General features: G+C 40.9%; 2 protein-coding genes and 1 long non-coding RNA gene across 16 annotated transcripts in view; 2 read left to right on the top strand and 1 right to left on the bottom strand.

Annotated features, from left to right (window-relative positions):
- Positions 1-12,889, bottom strand: part of LOC134478918 (probable ATP-dependent RNA helicase DDX60) — a 123,398-nt gene extending 110,509 nt beyond the window's left edge. For 13 of the 15 annotated variants that reach the window (XR_015640294.1, XR_015640292.1, XR_015640293.1 and 10 more), the window contains exons 1-4: positions 12,721-12,889; positions 871-978; positions 628-694; positions 193-382 (exon numbers count right to left, since the gene is read on the bottom strand). Coding sequence is in view for 7 of the 15 variants with exons in the window: in XM_087589515.1 (XP_087445641.1) it covers positions 193-382; positions 628-694; positions 871-874 (261 nt within the window). In the remaining 8 variants the exon portion in view is untranslated. Of the gene's footprint in view, positions 1-192; positions 383-627; positions 695-870; positions 979-12,612 lie in introns of all 15 variants that reach the window. The other 2 variants (XM_087589514.1, XM_087589512.1) reach the window with 1 other exon arrangement.
- Positions 1-21,597, top strand: part of Erich1 (glutamate-rich 1) — a gene marked incomplete at its 5' end in the record, with an annotated part of 52,793,804 nt that overhangs the window by 3,374,276 nt on the left and 49,397,931 nt on the right.
- On the top strand, positions 12,919-20,208 carry LOC134482493 (uncharacterized). Its single transcript, XR_015640296.1, has 2 exons — positions 12,919-13,035; positions 19,861-20,208. It is a non-coding gene; the product is annotated as an uncharacterized LOC134482493 (long non-coding RNA).

The raw sequence follows: 21,597 nt of genomic DNA on the forward strand, positions 1-21,597 counted from the left end.
TTATAAAACCAATTTTAGCTGTAGCCGGCTGTGGTAGTGCATCCCTGAAATCTTTTCACTTGGGAAGTAGAGGCAAAAGGCTTGTTGAGTCCTAGGCCAGCTTCAGCAACAAGAAACTGTGTCTCTAATTAATTAAGTGAATTCTGGTTTTAGCCTTCAGAGAATAAAAAAAACCCAGCTGATCTGTGTTACCTTGAAGAAAACGATGGCAAATTGCCCTCCTTTGCTCGTAACATCCAGCAGGTAGCGTTCAACCAGGTAGAAGAAATGGAGACTCTGTCCTGGCTCAAGTGACATCTCACACACGCATGTGAGGAGCAAGGAGTCACCATCAATCAGAAAGAACTCAGATTCAACAAAATCATTGAGTAAGCTGGAATAGCTAAAACAACACAATTGAATTATAACAAAGTCCAAGTGGATGGCATAGACCCCCAAACAGGTGTGGTGCTGTTATGTCATCATCATTAATCTACATTATTGAACACATAGTTGCACATAATTACATGTCTCTATCCATAGAGACAGATACAAATTAAAATAACCATATAAGGCTAAATAACTCTACAGGAAGGGGGAATATTACCCATGACTTCAAAACTATTGATTACTGTAAAAAATACTTACGCAGCTCTTGGTATATTTTCCAAGATTAATTGTGACATTATTTCTAAAAACATTGTGCATTGTTTTTCTAAAATAAAAAAGAGAGAGAATGAATTTATTTTAGTCAGTCATTTTTAAGAGAACTCATTCTTATTATTTGAGAAATAAGAAACAGTGATGCAGTTATTTTAATATGTAAACTATTTAACTGATGCACCATATATTTTATAATGCTATAAATAATATTTTGAATAAAAAAATTACCCATTCTTGCTGCTATCTGTGCTTCCAACCTGACCTGGGAAAAATTAAAAATGTAAATATCCTTTACTGTGTTTCCTCTCAATGGTCATTAATAATGAAACAGCATATCTGCAAAGAAAGAGAAAAACTCATCAACTTTCCTATCAGCAGAAGTGTCCAGAATGACCATATTTCTAACAGAACAATAAGCAGCAGAAATACAGAATGAGCCCAATCAATGTGCGCTCTGTTCTCCAGGAACAAAAACCAAGAAAACAACCATTAATCACATAATTGCATATGCAATGGAAAACTTACAAAGGAGACCAAGTTAAAGGTGGGAGACATTTCCCTAAAATATCAATGCCCAAGAAGAGGTCTAAAGGATTAAACATGAATTAGGCAAAACAAAGGAAAGTAACAGTCTAGGCAGGGAAGAGAAGAACATTGTATGTTAGATATGTAACGGCCTGTGGCATGAAGGAATGAACCCAGAATCAGGGCTGTAAGGAGCCAGGAGGCTGGAGTGGAGAGTGGGAGAAAGTGTTTGATGTTCAAGAGATAGGGCTTGAGAGACATCAAGTCGGCAGATCCTTCGAGCATGCGTTATAGTTAGCTACTAAGGATCTGAAAGTAGTGTGAAGGCAATGCATTCTGAAGAGATTACTCCAGCACAGTATAGGGGTGAGAATAATGGGCAAAGTAACAATGGCAGCTTGGTGTAATCACAGGTTAATGGGAGGCTGAGGTAATAAAAGGTGCGAGTTTATTTGAAGACTGTAAAAAGGTAAGTATGGCATAGATTGGCAACGAATCAAATTAGAGTGGAGAAGTGGGCTGTCAAGGAGGACTCTGAAGATTCTGACTCAGGGATGAGAGATGCTTACATAGTTAGAATGCTCCTTATGCAAGCATGAGGTACTGAGTTCAAAACACCAGCACCCATGTAAAAATCCCAGGCATGGCTGCATATTTCTGTAACTGGCATTAGGGGATGAAGACAGGCAGCTATCAGGAGCCCGCTGACTAGTGAGTCTAGCTCAAATAGCGAGCTCCTACTTACAAGGTAGAGCCTAGCTGAAGGCAATAAAAAAAAAAGAATAGAGAAAAACACTCTCACCTCCTTGGTTCTCCAAATGAATATGCAGAGCACACAGATGCACTTACAGACACACATGCATCACACATACAGTAAGAGAGAAAGAGAGACAGAGAGAGAGAGAGAGAGAGAGAGAGAGAGAGAGAGAGAGAGAGAGAATTGTAGTTCATGCAACAAGGTAGATTATTAAGGCTTTCTCTGATCCCAGAACCCTGGAATAAGTCTACAAGTCAAGCAAATGTCATTAACTTATTTGTGGTCCACCTTAATTTGACAATTTGATTGGCTTTGAGATTTACAATAAGCCATGTAATGTAGATTCTTAAATGTGAAAGACTAGAAGTCAAACACAAGGTCCCAACTATATCTGTGCACGCGCACACACACACACACACACACACACACACACACACACACACACACACACACACTATTTAACCAATAAGAAGAAAAATGGCAAGATCCTGGTTCTCAATAAACTTTTGGTTTAAGGTTAAGCTCATTCATGGAACCCTTGCCTTGGGTTCGATTGCAATACTACAAGTTGAAAATATCAAAGAATAAAATGAGCCTGCTATAATCTCAAGTTGTTAACCTGGATACCAGGTTAACCTGGATACTTAGGTTGTCTGTTACCACAAACACTAATGAAAAGAACAAATGAATGCATAAGTTAGGATTTATTAAGAGAGGTAGTGATCTGAGGAGAGAGCTTGTTCTCACCATAAAAGCAATGTGCCTTCTGCCTCACCTCTAGCCAGCAGGCCTTATAGAAAGGACAAAAGCAGGCCATCCTTCCAGAGCTCAGGTCTGCCACTCTAATTAGGCAACCACACTTCTTAGACGTGCGGTATGTGCATCTCTTTAGTTTATTCTATTTGACTTGCATCCATTCTCCTCTAGCTGAACCAAGAGTTCAGCTGCTTTTTATAACACTCACTCTAATTTGTATCTGCCAGTATCGATCCTATTTGAACAGGAGGGGGGTCAACTCAGAACAAGCAAATCATAGCAGTGCATACATGCTAAGCTGTTAAGAACATGTATACAGAGACTGCTTTCTCCTATATGGAACACACCAGGGCCTGTGTCATCTGAAGAAGAAACTGGCTGTACCTATCCACACATACCCATCATCCTCCACTGTTGATGATAACACTGTCATCTGTAATGTCTGCTTCTTAGGAAAGATGGAAAACTGCCAGTGTGCCCCCTAGTCAACTGTCACCACGTCTTATTACCAGTAAGAAAATTTTCCAGTGCATCTCTAGGCCTATCTCGGAGTACCATATGTACCAACAGTTATAGCCAAAGACGATACCAGTAGAAGGGCTGGGGAGGCTTCCCTGAGGGATATTAGACACAGAAGCCAGGGGATAAAGGACAAATAGAAACTGAACTGACCCTCTCTTTTCTTTGCACCAGAAGCAATCTTATGAACATGTGTAGCTTGATGTTGTATGTAAATAATTATTAGCAAATCCTATTAAGTTTCTCCTCTCCTGGGAAGGCCAAGGTGGTTAATATTTCTAGTCTGCCCTGTTCTTATCTCTGGACAATTTCCCATGGAGACATTGTTTATTAGCCATCTGATTATTTAATTCCTACTACCCCTGATACTTTGATGACATCTCTCCTGATTGGTCGGACTAATAAGACCTCTTTGTGTGGGGGTGAGGGTAATGAATGTTGAGAATTCGGTGCCAATAAAACCCCTTTTAACTGTTTCAAATGTCGACAGCTGAAAGATCCAGATGGCTGAAGTGCACTCCTAAGTTTAACTGTGTCTGTCCTGTGTGTAATAGCCTAAATCTTCCAAGTGCAGGCCAGGTTATTCTCATAGGGACATAGAAAGTCAACAGACAGCAAACGCAAAGATTGAGAAGGAGAACACAAAGTAAACCAATAAAGTATTTCGTAAAAAACTAATTTAGAAGAAATATTTATCAGCAATGTATCATCTATCGTGTGTAGTAATAGCCAAAACTGAATGACAAAAGATGTAGAGGGAATCTTTGGTACAGTGTATGAAAGTATCACCTGTCAATAACAACAACAACAACAAAAACATACGGCCAATGAGCTGAAGCAGAATTAGAAAGTGGAGCGAGCATTCAGCAGAGAGCGAGAGAATACTGGGATAGAGCCAGGTATAGAACAGGAGATTTTCCCCCCAGAACGCTGAAGGAGAAGGTCACATGGACCTGAGGGGAAGTAAACTCCATATGGCAGGACTTAGAATAGAAACCAGGATAATTGACACAAGCTAGTTCAGGAACGAGCCCTGGCTTTTGACCTAGGCAGTTATTCATAGTAATTAAGTCTCAGAGTCGCGATTTCATGAACTTGGGTATGGGTAGCAAAGTTCACAGTTATAGATTTAGAAGAGCCATTAGTTTTGCAAGAAGCTTAATAACTGGCAAAGTAATATACTTATCCTTATCTAGAGTAACACTAAAATAGTTTTTTATAAAGTGGCATTTCAGAGAATTTTTGAAAATTTTTATTTCATTTCCTTTTTTTTCTTGCTATAAAGTACAACATTTAATTGGTCCTGGTGTATAGGTTCAGAGGTTTAGTTCATTGTTATTATGGTAAGAAGTATGGCAGCACGCAGGCAGACATGGTGTTAGAGAAAGAGAGAGCTGAGAGTTCTGCATCTTGATCCAACGGTAGCTAGGAGAACATGGATTTTGACCAGACTTGAGCATAAATGAGACTTCAAAGCCCCACCCCAACTCCCCAATGATACACTACTCCAACAAGGCCATACTTCCTAATAATGTCATTTCCTGGGCCAAGCATATTCAAACCACCACAATAGCCATCTCTTCCGAAAGTAACCAAACTTGTACACACACACACACACACACACACACACACACACACATACACACACACACACACACTACTCTATAGATCCAGGTATCACAACTGATCATTATATTACACACAAAGGAAAAAGTTATAATCATATTCACCCTGTCTTGGAAGATCATGAAGGAAGACATCTTACTAATACAGTCCAGTAATCAGAGAATAATTACAACACAAAAACGAGACAAAGACATTATGGTACAAATGAATATCCCTCATGAACTCGGACACAAAGCATCCTTGATAAAACTAAGCAAGCCAAATAAAACAGATACAAATATACTTACAACTTATGAAAATGTATATAACACTTGCATTTATAGTCTATAATTATCTTTTTTATTGATTTTAAGTGTGTATGCATATGTGCCCACATAAATGTGGAGGTTGGGGGACAGTTTCTGGAGTCAGCGATCTTCTTCCACATGTGGGTCCCAGAGGTAAAACTCAGGTTTTCTCAGACTTGGCAACTAGTTATCTGCTCAGCCACTTCATTGGCCTCATTTAAAAGTTTCTACACAGATCACTGACTAAGCTTGTCTTCTTTAAAGTCATTTTCCTAAGATTTCTGACAACCAAAAACAAAAGTGTGATATATTTCAACCAGTTGTTAGCAGAGCAGATCAGTACTTAACCTAATTTTAAGCAGAGGACTGGTTCCAAGTTTTGTAAGAATGGACTAAGCTGTGACCTTAGGAGTCTTTAACGTGGTTTTTGAGGATTTCACATATTAATGACAGATTCCCACCACTTTCCCTCTTCCTCTCCTTCCAGTTCTCCTCTGTCCCTTCCACTCCCTCTCAAATACATTGGCTTCTAACTCTTCAATTACAGTTCTTGCATACATGAATGTAAGGCTATACACGATACTAATTAATAACCTTCAATAGTCATTCCATGCATCCTGCTTCCTCCTGCTCCAAGACTTTGCGGCTCCTTTGGCTGACTCCTGTGAAGCTAGAGACCCTCCTGGCCCTGCGCTCTCTCTCCTCTCCCATCTTGGAATAATCTAGTCTTTGCCCCAGGACAAGATCTGATTGTACTTTTTGCCAAAATATTCTTTATTAAAAAAAATAATCCTCTTTTATTTTGACCTGTTTTTTAATTGGAAAGTGAGCCCACTTCATGCTCCATCTTCTCTCGCCTAATTATTATTTCCTTCTTATTTTACTTCCTTAATTCCATGAGAAAAACAACCTAACAAGAAAATTTGCAAAATATATTAAAGTAGGAGTGGGCCTGAATTTCACTTACGAGATAATATAAAAAATTAAGAATATCAACCACAGGACAAGGCTGTTGTTAGCCCTACGCAAGGCTTCTGGGGTTTTGAAAGACTCTTACTCATTTAATCTTCCTTAGGCTCCCACGAGACTGAGAGTTATAGAATGTTTCACTTGAGCAAAAGCAGCCCAAGATAACAAAGCTTCCAATGACCTTGTACAAGCAAGAAAGGAGAAGGAAAGAGATACGCAGAGAACCAAAAAGTCTTTTATGTTAACCCTATAGTTGCAGTTCTGGACACAAAAGACATCTATTCCTCTGAAGATCTGGAGGAATCGAACCTAACAAAATAAAGCAAGAGGGTATCCTGTAGTACAAGATTGGCAGGAGGTATTCAGTCTAGTAATGGAAGGCTGGACCTGGAGCAATGGTATATTAATTTTAAAAGTTAACGTATACAGCCATGCCAGCCAGGGAACAGCTTGACAATCGTCAGCCCTTTACTCTCAATCTTCTGCTCCATCCAATCCCCCAATCTCATACCCAGCTCTGTAGCACACTGCTGGATGTCACCTCTCCTTCCTCTCTGTCTCCATTTCCTAGGCAACTACGAAGACCTTACTGGCACACCCTGTTTTCTTCTCTCCGGTGGGCCCCATTAGCCTCTTCCCCGGCCCATTCCCATCCCGAAGTGTCAACTCCCAATGCCAAAGAAAACATATTCTAACATGAGCCCCCAATGCCATACCAGCAAGATCTCAGAAGCATTCACTGTCAGGTAACACAGCCATTACCCAGAATAGCAACAGAGTACTAGAAACGAAGCATATACCCAACAAAGACAAGAACAGATATCAGCACCTAGAATTACAATCTTCCCAAACTGTCTGGGTTGCCAGTGTAAAAAGCATAAACAATAACAACGAGGATAATAAGTCTCTACTAGAGCCCATCAGTCCTACTACAGCAGCCCCAAGAAATGCAATATAGCTGAGGCACAAGACAAGGACTTGCAAACAGCCTTTATGAATGTGTTAGAAGTCCTTAAAGAAATGTATAAATTGACTAAAGAAATCTTTGAAAATACAGACAGCTTTAGGAAATCTAAAACAAACAAACGTTCAAGACATATGATAGAAATAGAATCAGTAAAGAAAACTCAAACTGAGGAAAAACTGGAATTGGAAAATTTAGCACTCAAACAGGAACCTCAGGACTAGGATCACCAACATAACATGAGAGATGGGACAGAGAATCACAGTCACTAAAGACAAAATAGAAGAAATGGATATTCAGTCAAAACAATGCAAAACCTAATGGAATCTAGGCACAAAGCATCCAGGAAATCTGGGACACTGTAAAAATTCAAAATCTATGCATAATGGGAATAAAGGAAGGAAAAAGAACTCAGGTCCAAAGTACAGAAAATACTTTCAACAAAATTATATAAGAAAAATTTCCCAACCTAAAGAAGGTGGTCCTTATCAAGGTATAAGAAGCATACAGAACACCAAGTATACTGGACAAGAAAAGAACTTCCCCCTGTCACAGAATAATTACAACATATAGAACAAAAAAAGAATAGTAAAAGGTAGAAGGGGAAAGACTAAATAACATAGAAAGAAAAACCTCCTAGAAAAAAAACCTGCTTCTTAATGGAAACTCTCAAAGCCAGAAGGATCTGGACAGATGTACAAACTTTAAGAGACCACGGATGCCAGCCCAAACTATAGCCATCAAACTTTTAGTCACAATACGCGGGAAAAAACATACATTCCAGAATAAAGACAAATTTTAACAATATTTATCTACAAATCCAGCCATATAGAAGGTGAGAGAAACATGGCCAAGAAAACACAAGTAATAAATAGAGTCAGACCAAAATATCAAATAAAGAAGAAAAAAGAAAATCCACAGCACAGCAATAAAGTAACTGGAGTCAACAAACAGGACCACAGCAAAAAAAAAAAAATAAATAAAAATAAAAAAAATCAATGGTTTCTTTCACTTTCCCCATAAAAAGACACAGAATGGTCTTAAATTCAGGACTGAAATGAAAATAGAAACAAACAAGCACCTTCAACAGATAGTGATGGTCAAATTGGAGAGCTACATGTAGAAAAATCTAAATAGATGCATCACCCCCACAAAATACTCAATTCCAAATGGATCAAAGACCTCAACATAAATCCAGAGACACTGAACATAATCGAAGAGAAAGTAGAGATTCATTGGTGCAGAAAAAGGACGTTTTAGTAACACAGACATTAAGAACTATTAATAAATGGGACCTCATGAAATGTAAAAGTTTCTGTATGGCAAAGGATGCCATCATTCAGAGTGGCAGCCTACAGAATGGAAAAAAATTTTAAACAACTACACATCCAATAGAGAGCTAATATCCAATATTTATATAAACTCGAGAAACTGAACATTAAAAAAACAGAAATTAAAAATGGGAACAGATCTAGACAGAGAATTCTTCACAAGAGAGGAAATTCGGATAGCTGAGAAACTCTTAAAGAAATGTTCAAAGGCCTTAATCATTGGGGAAACTCATAATAAAACTACTTTGAGATTTCATCTTGCATCAATCAGGATGGTCAAGACCAATTTAAAAAGTTACAGCTCGGTTTAGCAAAGATGTAGAAAAAGGGGAACACTCATCCATTGCTGGTAGGAGCGAAAACTTGTACAGCCACTATGGAAACCAAGGTGGCAGTTCCTCAGAAAGCTAGGCATCAATATACCTCAAGATCCAGCTATACTCCAAGGACATTTCATCCTACCATGAGGACAATTGCTCAACCATGCTTGTTGCTGCTCTATTCATAATAGCCAGAAATTGAAAAAAATTAGACTGATGATAAACATCCTTTATCACTGTGATATTTTGCATATGCTCATCCCCAGGAAGGTGTGGTGTTGTTGGAGGAAGTGTATCACTGTGGGGGTGGCTTGGAGATCTTCCTCATAGCTACCTAAGGATGCCCAGTATGTTCCTGTCTTCCTTCGGATGATGATGTTGAACTCTCAGTTCCTCCTACACCATGCCTGCCTGGATGCTGTATGCTCCTGCCTTGATGATAATGAACTGAAACCTCTGAACCTGGAAGCCAGCCCCAATTAAATGCTGTCCTTTATAAGATTTGCCTTGGTCATGGTGTCTGTGCACAGCAGTAAAACCCTAAGTAAGATAATCATCAATGGCTGGATAAAGAAAATGCTATGCAGTTACATGATGGGCTATTACTCCACTGTTAAAAATATGAAGCCATGAAATCCACAGGTAAGTGGATGGAATTAGAAAAAAATATCATCCTGAGTGAGGTAACTCAGACTCAAAAAGACAAATATGGTATGCATTCACTTATGTGGATGCTAGCTGTTAAGTCATTGATATGCAAGTTACATGCTGTATAGCTACAGGGATTAAGGATAGTGTGAATGACCTCTAAACAACTCATTGAACAGGCAGAAGTCAAGTTGATCCCACTACAGAGCCTTCGCACCGTGGAAGAGCAGCCATAGTTCTGTAAGTTCCTCTGCAAGCTATCAACGGAGGAAGATAAACAAACCAGTTACAAACCCTTCATTCTTACAAGCCTGACCTACCTAAACAAGGGTGTCAGTCCACCCAACAGAAGGGAGTTATGCAAGGCCAGTGGCAAAGCAAAGTGGCAGAGAGATTGTAAAAACAAAAAAAATTGTCCTAAGTGTGTTTGGTAAGCCATTCAAAAGAATGAAAAGAAGTAATATTTCTGGATACTTTTATGAGGGAAAAAAAGTTTTTAAATTTCTAAAGGAAAATACCTTGACGCCAGAATTCTGCATCAAACAAACATTTTAGTTTGTTGAGAATGCAAAAAGATATAACCTGTCATTAAAAAGTGAGAAATTCCACCAACTCTGCATCTTGAATTATATAATTCTATTTAAAGGAAGAGGGGGAATGAAAAAGAATAATCAGAAAACAGAAAAACTGTGGAAAGATAAAAAGATTCACTGGAGCTATGCACATAGTTTACATGTAGTAAGAATCTATTTCCAGTGCTAGCCACAGTAATATAGGACTATATTTTTCAACCAAAACATGCAGACTGCGTCTATAGTGAATAATATTTACATAATGAGGCCAATAAAATTGCTTAGTGGGGAAAGGTGCCACCCAGCTTGATGACCTGTGTTCCATCCCTGAGACCTACGTGAGAGAGGAAGAGAACACACCCCTGCGAGTGGTCCTTGACCCCACAGACACATTGTATCTTTAGGTTCAATGCCTCAGTGTAAGGGAATGCCAGGGTGGAGAGGCAGGAGGGTGTGGGTGTGTGGGTGTGTGTGCCTCATGGAGGCAGGGGGTGGGGAGATAAAATAGGGGGGTTCTGGAGGGGAAACCAGGAAGGGGGATAATATTTGAAATGTAAATAAAGAAAATATCCGATAAAGAAAAGACAAAAAACAAGTATGTACATATAAGGGGCAGAAAGGTGGCAGATGATACAGTAATTAAGACTGTACTGCTATTGTAGAGGACCAAGTTCTGTTCCTAGATACAGAGGCTCACAACAGCCTGTGACTGCAGCAAGAGATCCAATGACTCTGAACTCCTAGTACATTTGCACTCAAATGCATATTCCCATACATACATACACACACACACACACACACACACACACAAAACAAATCTAAAAACTATTTACTGGTTTCTTATTTTCTTTACTCACTATGAAAACAAATCAGAAGAATTATCACAAAATCCTGCAAAACATGATAGATACATATACTTGATACATACACTTACACAAATTTATGTGAATATGTATATATGTATGTGTATATGTATATACATATATGTATGTATAGGTATATATACATATATGTGTTTATATGTATGTATATGTGAGTGTGTGAGTGTGTGAATGTGTGTGTGTGAGTGTGTGAGTTTGTGTGAGTGTGTGAATGTGTGAGTGTGTGTGAGTGTGTGTGTGTGAGTGGGGGGTGAGTGTGTGTGTGAGTGCCTGAGTGTGTGAGTGTGTGTGTGAGTGTGTATGTGAGTGTGTGTGTGTGAGAGTGTGTGTGTGTGAGTGTGGGGGGTGAGTGTGTGTGTGAGTGCCTGAGTGTGTGAGTGTGAGTGTGTGTGTGAGTGTGTGTGTGTGTAAAGCAAATACAGAGAAGAATGTCTGCACCCTGACTGATGTGAGTATCCTACCCACCTTCTCCCCACCTCAAATCAGTCAAAATCCAAACCTGACCAGATTATGGCTTAGAGGGCGTGTAGGAGTGTGGGCATATTAAGGACACAGGAGGAGATGTCTACAGGATAAAAGACACGTAACTCCGGTTCTATACATTACAATTTGATGGACTGGGAAATTCAAGTCATATCCTCTGAACTCAGTATTGTCAGAATATCTTTGGATTGTGCCTGAAGAAATCTTTTGTAAAATAAGAGGTCGGAAATGCGGAAGAGGAAAGGTGAGGGAAGGGGATGCAGAAAAGTGAGGACCATCGTGGATATTGGAACACGTGTGAGTTGCTGAGAGAAGGACTGAGTTCCGACAAAGGCGCCTGGAGAAGAGGCGATTCGTCCCGTGCGCCAAATCTTAAGAAGCTCATCATCCCTCCGCCACTTTGCTCTGCCACTGGCCTTGCACAGCTTCCTTCTGTTGGGCGGACTGACGTCCTTATTTAACAGGACAGTCTCTCTGGTAATTAGGCTACCAGCATGCGCGTTAAGACAGAAAGCTTCCTATGTCCTTGGAAGATACCGCCACCTGTAAGAAGTAACCCGGAGTGTGACGATGCTAGGAATTAGACTCTGGGTCTAGTTAACGAACAACTTGCAAGAAATCAGAAAACTCCAGGCTTCTTACTGACCTCAACCAACCAAAATGAGCACCCAGGGCCTGGCTCAGCCCTGGCAGACACCTTGAGTTCAGGCAGATGCTATGCTGGGCTTTGCAAAAACACCTAGCCTGTGTCTAAACAGAATCTGTGAAATAAAACACCCATTGAGTTTAAAGCAATTAATTTCTTAAGAAGAAACAGAAAACCAGTACCTGCTTCTTACATGTGAATACATTAAATCTTAGGTGATTAAAACAGGGAGACTGAGGTAGTAGGGTTACTCCAAGTTCAAGGCCAGCCTGGTCCATCGGAGTACCAGGAAGCACAGGGAGACTACTAGGGGAAACAGCACAGAGACTGGAGTGAGGGGGCGGTTCCACAGTAAAGAATATACTGTCTTAGCCACTGAAAGTTAAGGGTAACTATAATTCTTCACATTCAGCTTTCTAGCTCAGCAAGTCTGGAGTAGGGACCCGATACGGCACCTAGGAGAAAAAACTATTGATGCGGATGCCCAACTTTTATTGGCTGTGCACACCTCTCAATGTTCCTACTTATTGATCCCTATCCCAGATCCCTTTACAAAGAATCCTCAAGAGACTGAGTCAGACATCTTTTTTCCTCTCTTTCACCACTCAGGCCCCTTCCCTCAGTGGTCCACCAAGTGCTGGCCGCTGGGGTAGGCAGGTAGTGCTCCACTACCCATAGAAGGCTACCTCTTAGTCCTGTCCCTTCAGCTCCGCTCCAGCCCCTCTTCCCGGATACTCTGACCTTGGCACGCCCTGCAATACACTGGCGAGCCCAGAAACACCCGCTGGCCTCACCGGGAAGCCCAGATTGGGAACTGGGACCTGCTGGTTGCAGAGCCGCTGGTCTGTGCTGCAGGTACCAAGTGCGCGCAGAATCGCCCGCGGGAGACCTGAGTTAGCTCGCTCCCTATAGCGGAAGCTTCGGAGTCACCCAGGCAGCCTTTTATATATGAAGGAGAGTTTCAGTTTCTCTTCTGCTCCCAGAAGCTTTAAGTTTCAGTTTCCATTCATCTCTAATCAAAGTAGATTTGGGGACTGTGGCTTTGAACATCCTTCTGTAAAAGTTAGTACTGTTAAGATTGGGAAAACGGAGACTTTGGGATTCTTGAGGTAAGGAAGGGAATCTTGGCAGGGAAATCTGGCGACATCTAAGCAAGGCAACCTTGGAGAGGCTGTAGCAGCAGAACTCCTGGTGCTGTGCCTGTTGCTCCCACAGGTATGCTAATGACAGCACAGCGGGGGTAGGTAGGAATTTGAGATTACATGAATTTATTATTGAAGCCTGTGATTAGTCCATGTGGGATCTTCTTTGGCCAAATGGCACCACCAAACAAGCTGATAGTGGAGCCTACGTTTATGTCTAACTTAATAATTTTTCCTTTTCTTTGTTTTTGTTTTGTTTTGTTTTGTTTATTATTACCTGTAATTCAGGTTTGAAAGCTCAATTGCTTAGTATCCTGTGCTCACCTTACCTTAGAAAGGCTTTGAATATGAAAATGTATTGGAATTTTAGAAAATGGGGGCATCTTGCATTTGGGTGATCTTAACAACAGTGGGACCAAAAGCTATTTTGTCTGGAACTGGCAGAACTCTATTCCATAGAGCAACAGTGTTGAGGTAACTTGACAAACAACCATTGTTTTGAAGGCCATCAGGATGGCTCCCTTCCTCACGCTCAGCTTCCAACCTGCCTCCTGTTTCCTTGGTAACATTAAGGAAGGGTCCCATCCTTTCTGTCCTCCTTTACATTAAAATACCACCTGAAAAGGTGGAGGTGTCTAGACTTTGTTGGAGCCTATGCACAGAAAGCTTTGTCCTTGTGGTGAGAAAATACCCTTTCCTGTTTCTTCCAATAGAGGTCAGTGTCCTAATTCCCTGAGACTATGGTGACTGTGGTAATAGATACTGCACAAAGAGCCTAAACCAAGGAGCATGGCATAAAGCTGGATTATCCCAGGTGGGCTCAAAATAATCATCATCAGGGTCTTAGCACGGGGGGTGGGGGGGGTGGAGGTAGACATCCAGGCTGGTAATGTGATTACATATGGAGTCTAGCAAGACTCTGTGAAGATGATGGAAAAACCACAAGCCAAGGAATGAAATTGAAATAGTCTACTCCAGGTTACAAATCCCCGTACTTACTAAGCTAACTGTGAGCACTGTGAATTCTTTACACAGCCAGCTGACCAAGAGTAAGCTAGCACCTCAGGAAAGCGCTTGGTAGAAAAAACAGGGTAGGGCTTTTCAAGTCAAAAGGCTATAATCATAGCATACAGGATATAGGCTGAGAGTATTTACAATGTATCCTTCCATGACGGGGAGGGAAGGACCCTTGGATCTGTAAAACAGCATACAAGAAGGAACCTTTGGGATATATCCACATCCACCAGCAGTGAAGGAGGAACCCCTTCATTTAGAAGATAGGAGATGACATTTGTTTACATTCTGATTTTGGCTATCCAACTATTAAAACAAGATATCAAGAAATTAGATTTGCTCCAAGGGATTTCCAAAGGTTTATACTTTATAAGATAAGACCCTGTAGAAGAGGCAGTTTGCAGGCAGGAGAAAGAGTAGAAAGGTCCAGGAACTATGCCATGGCCAAACTGCTTGGTTAAGTATTATCTCTTGCTTTCTATTTAAACCTTACTCCCACAGGAGGACCCTGGAGATGTACTTGGAGGCTCACTGGCTCTTTTTGTCAGTCTTTCCATTGTGGCCTTATTGGATAAACCTTATTTTTCTGCTTTTCATTCTTTATTTGACTCTTTTAAGTGACTTATAGATGAAAAAAATTCCTATGTTAGAAGATGGGAGATATAAACCTGAGTTTCTGGGATAGCCAGAAATCAACTTAAATTATATACATATACATATACATATACATATACATATACATATACATATACATATACATATACATATACATATACATATACATATACATATACATATACATATACATATACATATACATATACATATACATATACATATACATATACATATACATATACATATACATATACATATACATATACATATAAAATGTTTGATCATAATTTAATTTCCTCTTAATTCTTTCCCCTCCCACTAAACCCTTTTCTTCTTCCCAAGTCCCCAATCTGTTTTTATGTCTTTTTCTTATTATTGTTCCTGTTCCACAGAATTTAACTAAGGTTGCTTAGCCTGAGCATAGATGGCTATTATTTACTGAAGCAAGGACAAATTTGTGGCTACCATTGAGATATATGACTCCCCAGCAAACATTAACTGCTCGCTGGTCCTCAGAAAAAGGGGAGATCTCGGAAGCTCCTTTCTCATCCGTGGTGGGACATGGGTGAGCCTTGTCGTGTGCAGGTAGACATTGTCACTATGAATTCACAGGTATAACAGCCATGTGGTGTAGTGTTTCGCAGCACCCTCCCATTTGAGGCTCTTACACTCTTTCCTCACTCTTCCCAATAATGTTCTGTGAGCTTTGGAGGAGAAGATATCAGTGTCTCATTTTAGGGTGAGCACCCAGCTGCCCCTTATTCACTGGTTAACTCTGCATGAACCATCACCCGCTCCAAACAGAAGCTTCTCCGATCAATGCTGAGAGCTGCACAAATCTATGAAATATACACATGCACAAATATACTATAAATATTTAGCAGGCAGTTTGACATCAATCCATATAACACATCAACAGAAGCAGTTCCCCTTTGGAGCCTCTAACTTCCCCAGCCATGGGCTGTGAACTAGGTTTACAATGTCAGGCATGAGTTGGTCCTGTAGAAGAGATCTAAAATCAGAGCATGGTTGGTTATCTCCACATCAATCACACCACTGCTGCGGCAATGGACACATCCTGTCTGACCGATTAGTATTACAGAAAATGTGTTCCTTTCTGGACATTCTAGAAACCACTCCCGATGGCACCTGGATTTGAGCCCAGTGAAACCTTCAGAACTAAGAATAAGTCTGTCCTGCTGTAAGCGACTAAGTGTAGGGATAATTCATTACAGGAGCCAAAAAAAAAAAAAAAAGGTGAATGAACAAACAAAATGTAATACAGCCATGTTAGCGAATGTAGTAGAAAAACCAGGACATGTTTGCTAGTAGCAGAAGTAAAACCTATACAACACAGAAGGCTACATACAGTGATTGGGAATTCCCTTGTAGTTATCATACTGTTCCACATGCGTACAAGATGGAGACTTGTGTGTCGCCCTCTTGATGAGCTAAGTAAGGATTAAAGCGATGTAGAGACAGTCAGTGGTGCCATGATTCAAAACTTCTATAAACCAAAAGGCTGCTTACAGGATTTTCAATTACACGATCTCTGACAAAATTCTTCCAGTCTGTAGACCATTTGTTTTATTTTGGTTTGTATTTTGAGTAAACTTGTGGGTGGTAGTTATCATTTTTGGGTTGTCCTTGTGGGCACTTTCAGGGTAGGTGAACTCTGTGGTGCTCCTGGCTGTTTTGACGTTCAATGACTTCAGATTTTTCAGTGAATAACTTAATAAGCTTTGATTCATCCTCCTCGATTATCGAGTCTTAGTCTGTGTCATGTTACTAGAATAACATGACATAGCCTGGGTAATTTATAAAGAAAAGTGCATTTATTGTAGTTTTGGAAAGTTTGAAATCCAGAGTGCCAGGATTCGACAAGTCCTCATTGGTAGCATCTATAACAGCAGTTCTCAACCTTCCTAATGCTGGGGCACTCTTTCAATACCATTCCTCATGTTGTGCTGACCCCTACCATTAAATTATTTTGGTTGCCACTTCATAATTGTAATTTTGCTAGTGTTTTGAGCCATAATATAAATATCTGCTATGCAGGATATCTGGTAGGCAACCCCTGTGAAAGGGTCGTTTGGTCCCCACAGGGTCGGGGCCCACAGGTTGAGAACCCATGGTGTGGCGCAGTGGAAACCCGACTCACAGCCCTTTAGTTGCTACTAATCCACTTGTGAAGGTAAAGCCTTTATAAATTCGTCAAAGACCTGCCGTTGATGTCCCTCACTCCCACTTGATCAAACTGACGATGGCGTTTATAAGACATAATTCTAGGTAACACATTTAAACCACATCATAGCCCATAGTACTTAAACACCCCTGAACAGCTGAGGATTACGTTTTATGCTATGGTGTTTGGGGCTTCTGTTTGGTTTTCTCCACCTCTACTATCTGCTCCTGTACCACACCCTGCCCTTTCCCAGGCGTTTGATAAGAACACATTCCTTTTCCACGTTATCTTCTGTCCTGCACTTTAGCCTCTCTGAGTCCTTGAGTGAGGGTGAGTTACCTAAGTTAACATTTCAACCTTCCTCTACCTAACGTATTTAACACTTCTGTCTTATGCCTTCCCTCTGTACTTACCTCCAGTTTGGTACTCTGGGTAAGGTCAATACCTGACCATTGAGGAAAGTGACCTCGTTTATAGTCCATCAAATTAATTGTTCCTAGTCTCACAGTCAAGTGGGTACAGAAGGTGCCACATTTGTCCAGGGGTACCCAGGACGTTAGCAACTGATGTCTCTCAGGAACGTGTAACACTTAGCTATCAACGGCCATATATTGTATGGCAGCCCACGCTTGCATCCTGGCATATTCAGTGAACCCTCGGAGGAAGCTGTGCGTGGCAGTACAATGATAGACTCTCAGAAGGTACCAATCTGAGTGCTCACTGGTTTCAGTTTAAATGGTCTTCTGGCATTTGTTTGGACAGGGCCCCACATTTAACTTGTTCTAGTTTCTAATTATCAGTAACAAATAAGGTAAAATTTGCAAATATGAAACATAGTATCTCCAAGCCTTGAACAACCCAACAGTGCTTGACTTTTCACACTGTGGGTCCCAGTGCGGACACTGTTAGATTTTCAGGGTGTCAGATGAAATAGCCTCCACTACAGGAACCGTTAGCCAGTTTGGCAGGACCTTGCGCTTACGTGTTGTGTGGGTTAGTTGTATATCAACTTGACACAATCTGAGAGGAGGAAACTTCAACTGAGAAAATGCCTCCATAGGATCTGACTCTAGACTAGCCTATAGACTTCTAAATTAGTGATAGATGAGGAAAGCCCAGCCCATTGTGGGTGGTGCCATCCCTGGGCTGGTGGTCCTGGGTGTAGTAAGAAAACTGGCTGAGCAAGCCATAAGGAGCTGCCAGTCAGGAGGCAGCGCTAGTCGTGGCCTCTGCATCAGCTCCTGCCTCCAGGTTCCTACGCTGACTGCCTTTGATGCTAAATTTTGATTAGGAAGCAGACATGAAATAAACTTTTTCCTCTTGAAGTTGTTTTGGTCAAGCCATTTCATCACAGCCACAGAAACCCCAACTAAGACATATGTGAAACATGGCCCCTTGTAAGTATATTTGTAGATATTTATGTGTCCTTTATGAGTGTTTCTAATTGATGTCCATAAAGGATGAAGTCATTGGTGCAATCGTGTCTGCTTACAGAGAAGGGTGGATACAGTAATGTTGCCGGAGCATCTGTTAAAGGTGATTATTATGTCCCTTAAGAGGTAGCACATTCTACCCTGATTGGTCCCAGAAGCCTGACTAGAGACGGCAAGGAAATGAAGAAAGGACAGATACACAGAAACAGGTGCAGAAAAGCTGCAATCAGGTGAACCATGCAGTAATGCAGAACTCACTGTATTTATTGGGTACATTGCAGGAGTTATAACTTTGTCTTGGTAGGTTGGTAGAAGGTCTCTGTAGGTGAGCAGTCTCAGGCTATAAACAATGGAAAGAAGGAAATTGCAGTTGTAGATTTTGCACGTGGTGGTCCATTGTTTGTAACTACTTCTACTTGCACATTTTGTCAGCAGTGACACTCTGGCTTGGGGGTTGCCATTCTCATAGAAGACAATAATAGCCTTGGAGAACAAGGCTAATGAGAACAGAACACCATCACTTGTCTGCTTTTTACACATTTAGTCACAGCTTCTTTGGCTCCCTATACAGATAAAGCAAACAAAACATGGAGACGCTAACATCGGGCAAGAGATCTGATTATACAGAGCAAGTATTTTAAAAATATTGACTATTAATCATAAGGACTTAGCATTAAAGTGTTGATAATACACTGTGGGGAGCAATAGCCTCTTCAAGATTCAGAGCTTGTCAGGTTATCTATTAAATGGAGACACTGTGAGGAAGACCACATCCGAATCCATTGGTCACAACCACTAAAGAGCTTAATAACCTCCTATCAGATTGTACCACATTTACTTTTTTTTTTCAGACTCTGAACTGATCACCATTTCACAAGCTTATTTTGCATGTGCTGTTGTTAAAATAAAAAAAAAAAGGTAATACTATTTAATTTTGCACCGGTAACAAGTTTTCAGAAAACCATGATAGCTTCGTGCCTGGTTCACATTAATGTATGTCAACATCTGTTCTTCCAGAGAGACCCCATTCTCTATGAAAACTCTGTAGGTTTGAATTGTATCATAGTTTCAATATGCAACAAAAATCAGAGAAGAGTCTGTGGTCACAGTGCACCCATATGTGTACCTACGGAAAGGCTACTGCATCCACACTGTATTTGCCTCTCTTATTTTCCTGCAGAAACCGATAAAAGACTTCCTTGTTTAAGAAGCAATACATTCAAACTCTGCTGCCCAAGCAGGTGTAAAATTAGAACAACAGAGAGGTCTGGACTATTTCTGCCACCAGCTCTTTGACACCTGTTGACCAATCATTCAGAGGAAACCTTGGGAGTCGAAGATACTCCAGTTCCGAGGACATTCCTTCCCGAAATAGTTTTTATCAAATTGCTGTGGCAAAAGAAGCCCCAGGGTGGGTGGACCTCCCAGCTGTGTGGCTCTGCAACTGTTCCTAACGGTTGGCACTTTGTCAGTGCCTAAATCTTCTGTTGCTGCAACAGCTGATTTTCTCCTTTGACCCACTCTTCCTTTCTGGTTTCCTAGGGAGTGACAGCCACAGACTTCCCAGGCCACTTTGAAAGCAGCCACCTAAATGGACACACAGCTGTCTGCAGTTGTCTGACAGTGACCACCATATTCAAGAATTAGATATCCCCTCCCCGAATCCATCCATGAGGCAACCGAAAAGCAAACTGGAAAAGAAAGAAAACTGTTAGTTTTAATTTAAGAAAGGAAGAGCCAACGCCCCTTCTAAATATCCACTCGCCTTGGTAGATTTATGCTTCTCCTCTAATGAAGAAAAATAAAGAAAATCAAAGTATCCCCTTCAATACATTCCTTACTTTTATATCCACTCAATTTTAAACATTAAAGCTTCAGCCATAAAAATGATGTTGACCTTTTGGAAGGAATGCATTCATTGTGTAAGTACAAATAAGACCATTCTGCTTGGCCTGTGAGCTCCCAGTGAATTCTCTGGTCTCTGCTTCCTGACTTGCTGTAAGAGTGCTGAGAACTTACGTCCCACTTCGTTTGGGTTGTACAAGGGTTCTGAGGAACTAAACATGGGTCATGTTAATGCCACCAGGCAAGAATACGAGTTTGAGCCAAATTTAAAGCAAGCTTGATTTTGATTAGGGTGTACCTGAGAGCTGACCAGTTGCCGCCTCCTAGGTATTGTTAAAGAGAGCAAACCTGAGTCTGTTTCTTGGGGCCCTTTTAAGAAGTAAAACCAGGGGTAGTGGCTAAGCAGGTTTACAGAAGACAATGGAGCAGTAAGTGCAGAAAAGTCTCAAGAAAAAAAAAAAAAAAACCCAACACCCATTATCCTGTGGCCACCATGTGATTAGAAAGCCGGAGGATGCTGGATTCTTACAGTAAATACCCCTCTCTGTAAGTTTATCTGGCATTGTCTGCCACACTGCCCATGAGTGAAACTGTGTGCAGAGATCTCTGAGAGCTTGTGGAAAAACTCCAAATAAGCAGGAGGAATATCTGTTCTTCTATAACATGGGTCATTCTTGAAAAGTGCTTCCCTGCTTCTCCTGGGTGTAAATAGGAATGTAAATAGTAAATATTCAAAGTCGTTCCCAAGAATGAGTTGCCCTCCTGACTGTTTACAGCCTGAACGCATGTGACCTTGCCCTTGTGGCTCTATACAGCTTGAACTAAAGTGAACCTTGCTGATGTGACTTTGCCTAATATTCAGAAAACCCACAGAGAAAAGTTTTCTGGTTTCCTGAATAAAGATGAGTATTGCGTAAGAGTCTCTGCCTCATGTTTCGACTCCAAGCTCCAAGGTCCATACCTCCAATTAGAGTAGTAACAATGAGGACAGAAAAAAAATTCAACAAAATTATTCTTAATGATATTCTAGTATACTCATAGATCAATTCCTAGCTGAAGAGCCATCTTCCAGCAGCTGATGGAAACAGATACATGGGGCCACAGTCAAACATTAAGGAGAAAGAGAGCTCAAATTGGAGGCTGTCTCTTGAAGCTCCAGGAGCCTCATGAAGAGAGGGAGAAAAAAAATTGTAGGAGCCAGAGGGTCAAGGACACCAGAAGAAAATGGTCCACAGAATCAACTAAGCAGGGTTCACGGGGGCTCACAGAGACTGAATCGAGCTGCCTGGGTCTTCACTAGGTCCTCTGTATAATGTTATAGCTTGGTGATCTTGTGGGGATCCTAAGAGTGGGAGGGGGTGTGTGTGACTCTTTTGCCTGATCTTAGGATGTTTTTCCTCCCATTGGCTTGCACTAACCAGCCCTGATATGAGG

This window comes from Rattus norvegicus, chromosome 16 (assembly GCF_021556685.1).
Source record: "Rattus norvegicus strain SHRSP/BbbUtx chromosome 16, alternate assembly SHRSP_T2T, whole genome shotgun sequence".
Classification (NCBI taxonomy): domain Eukaryota; kingdom Metazoa; phylum Chordata; class Mammalia; order Rodentia; family Muridae; genus Rattus; species Rattus norvegicus.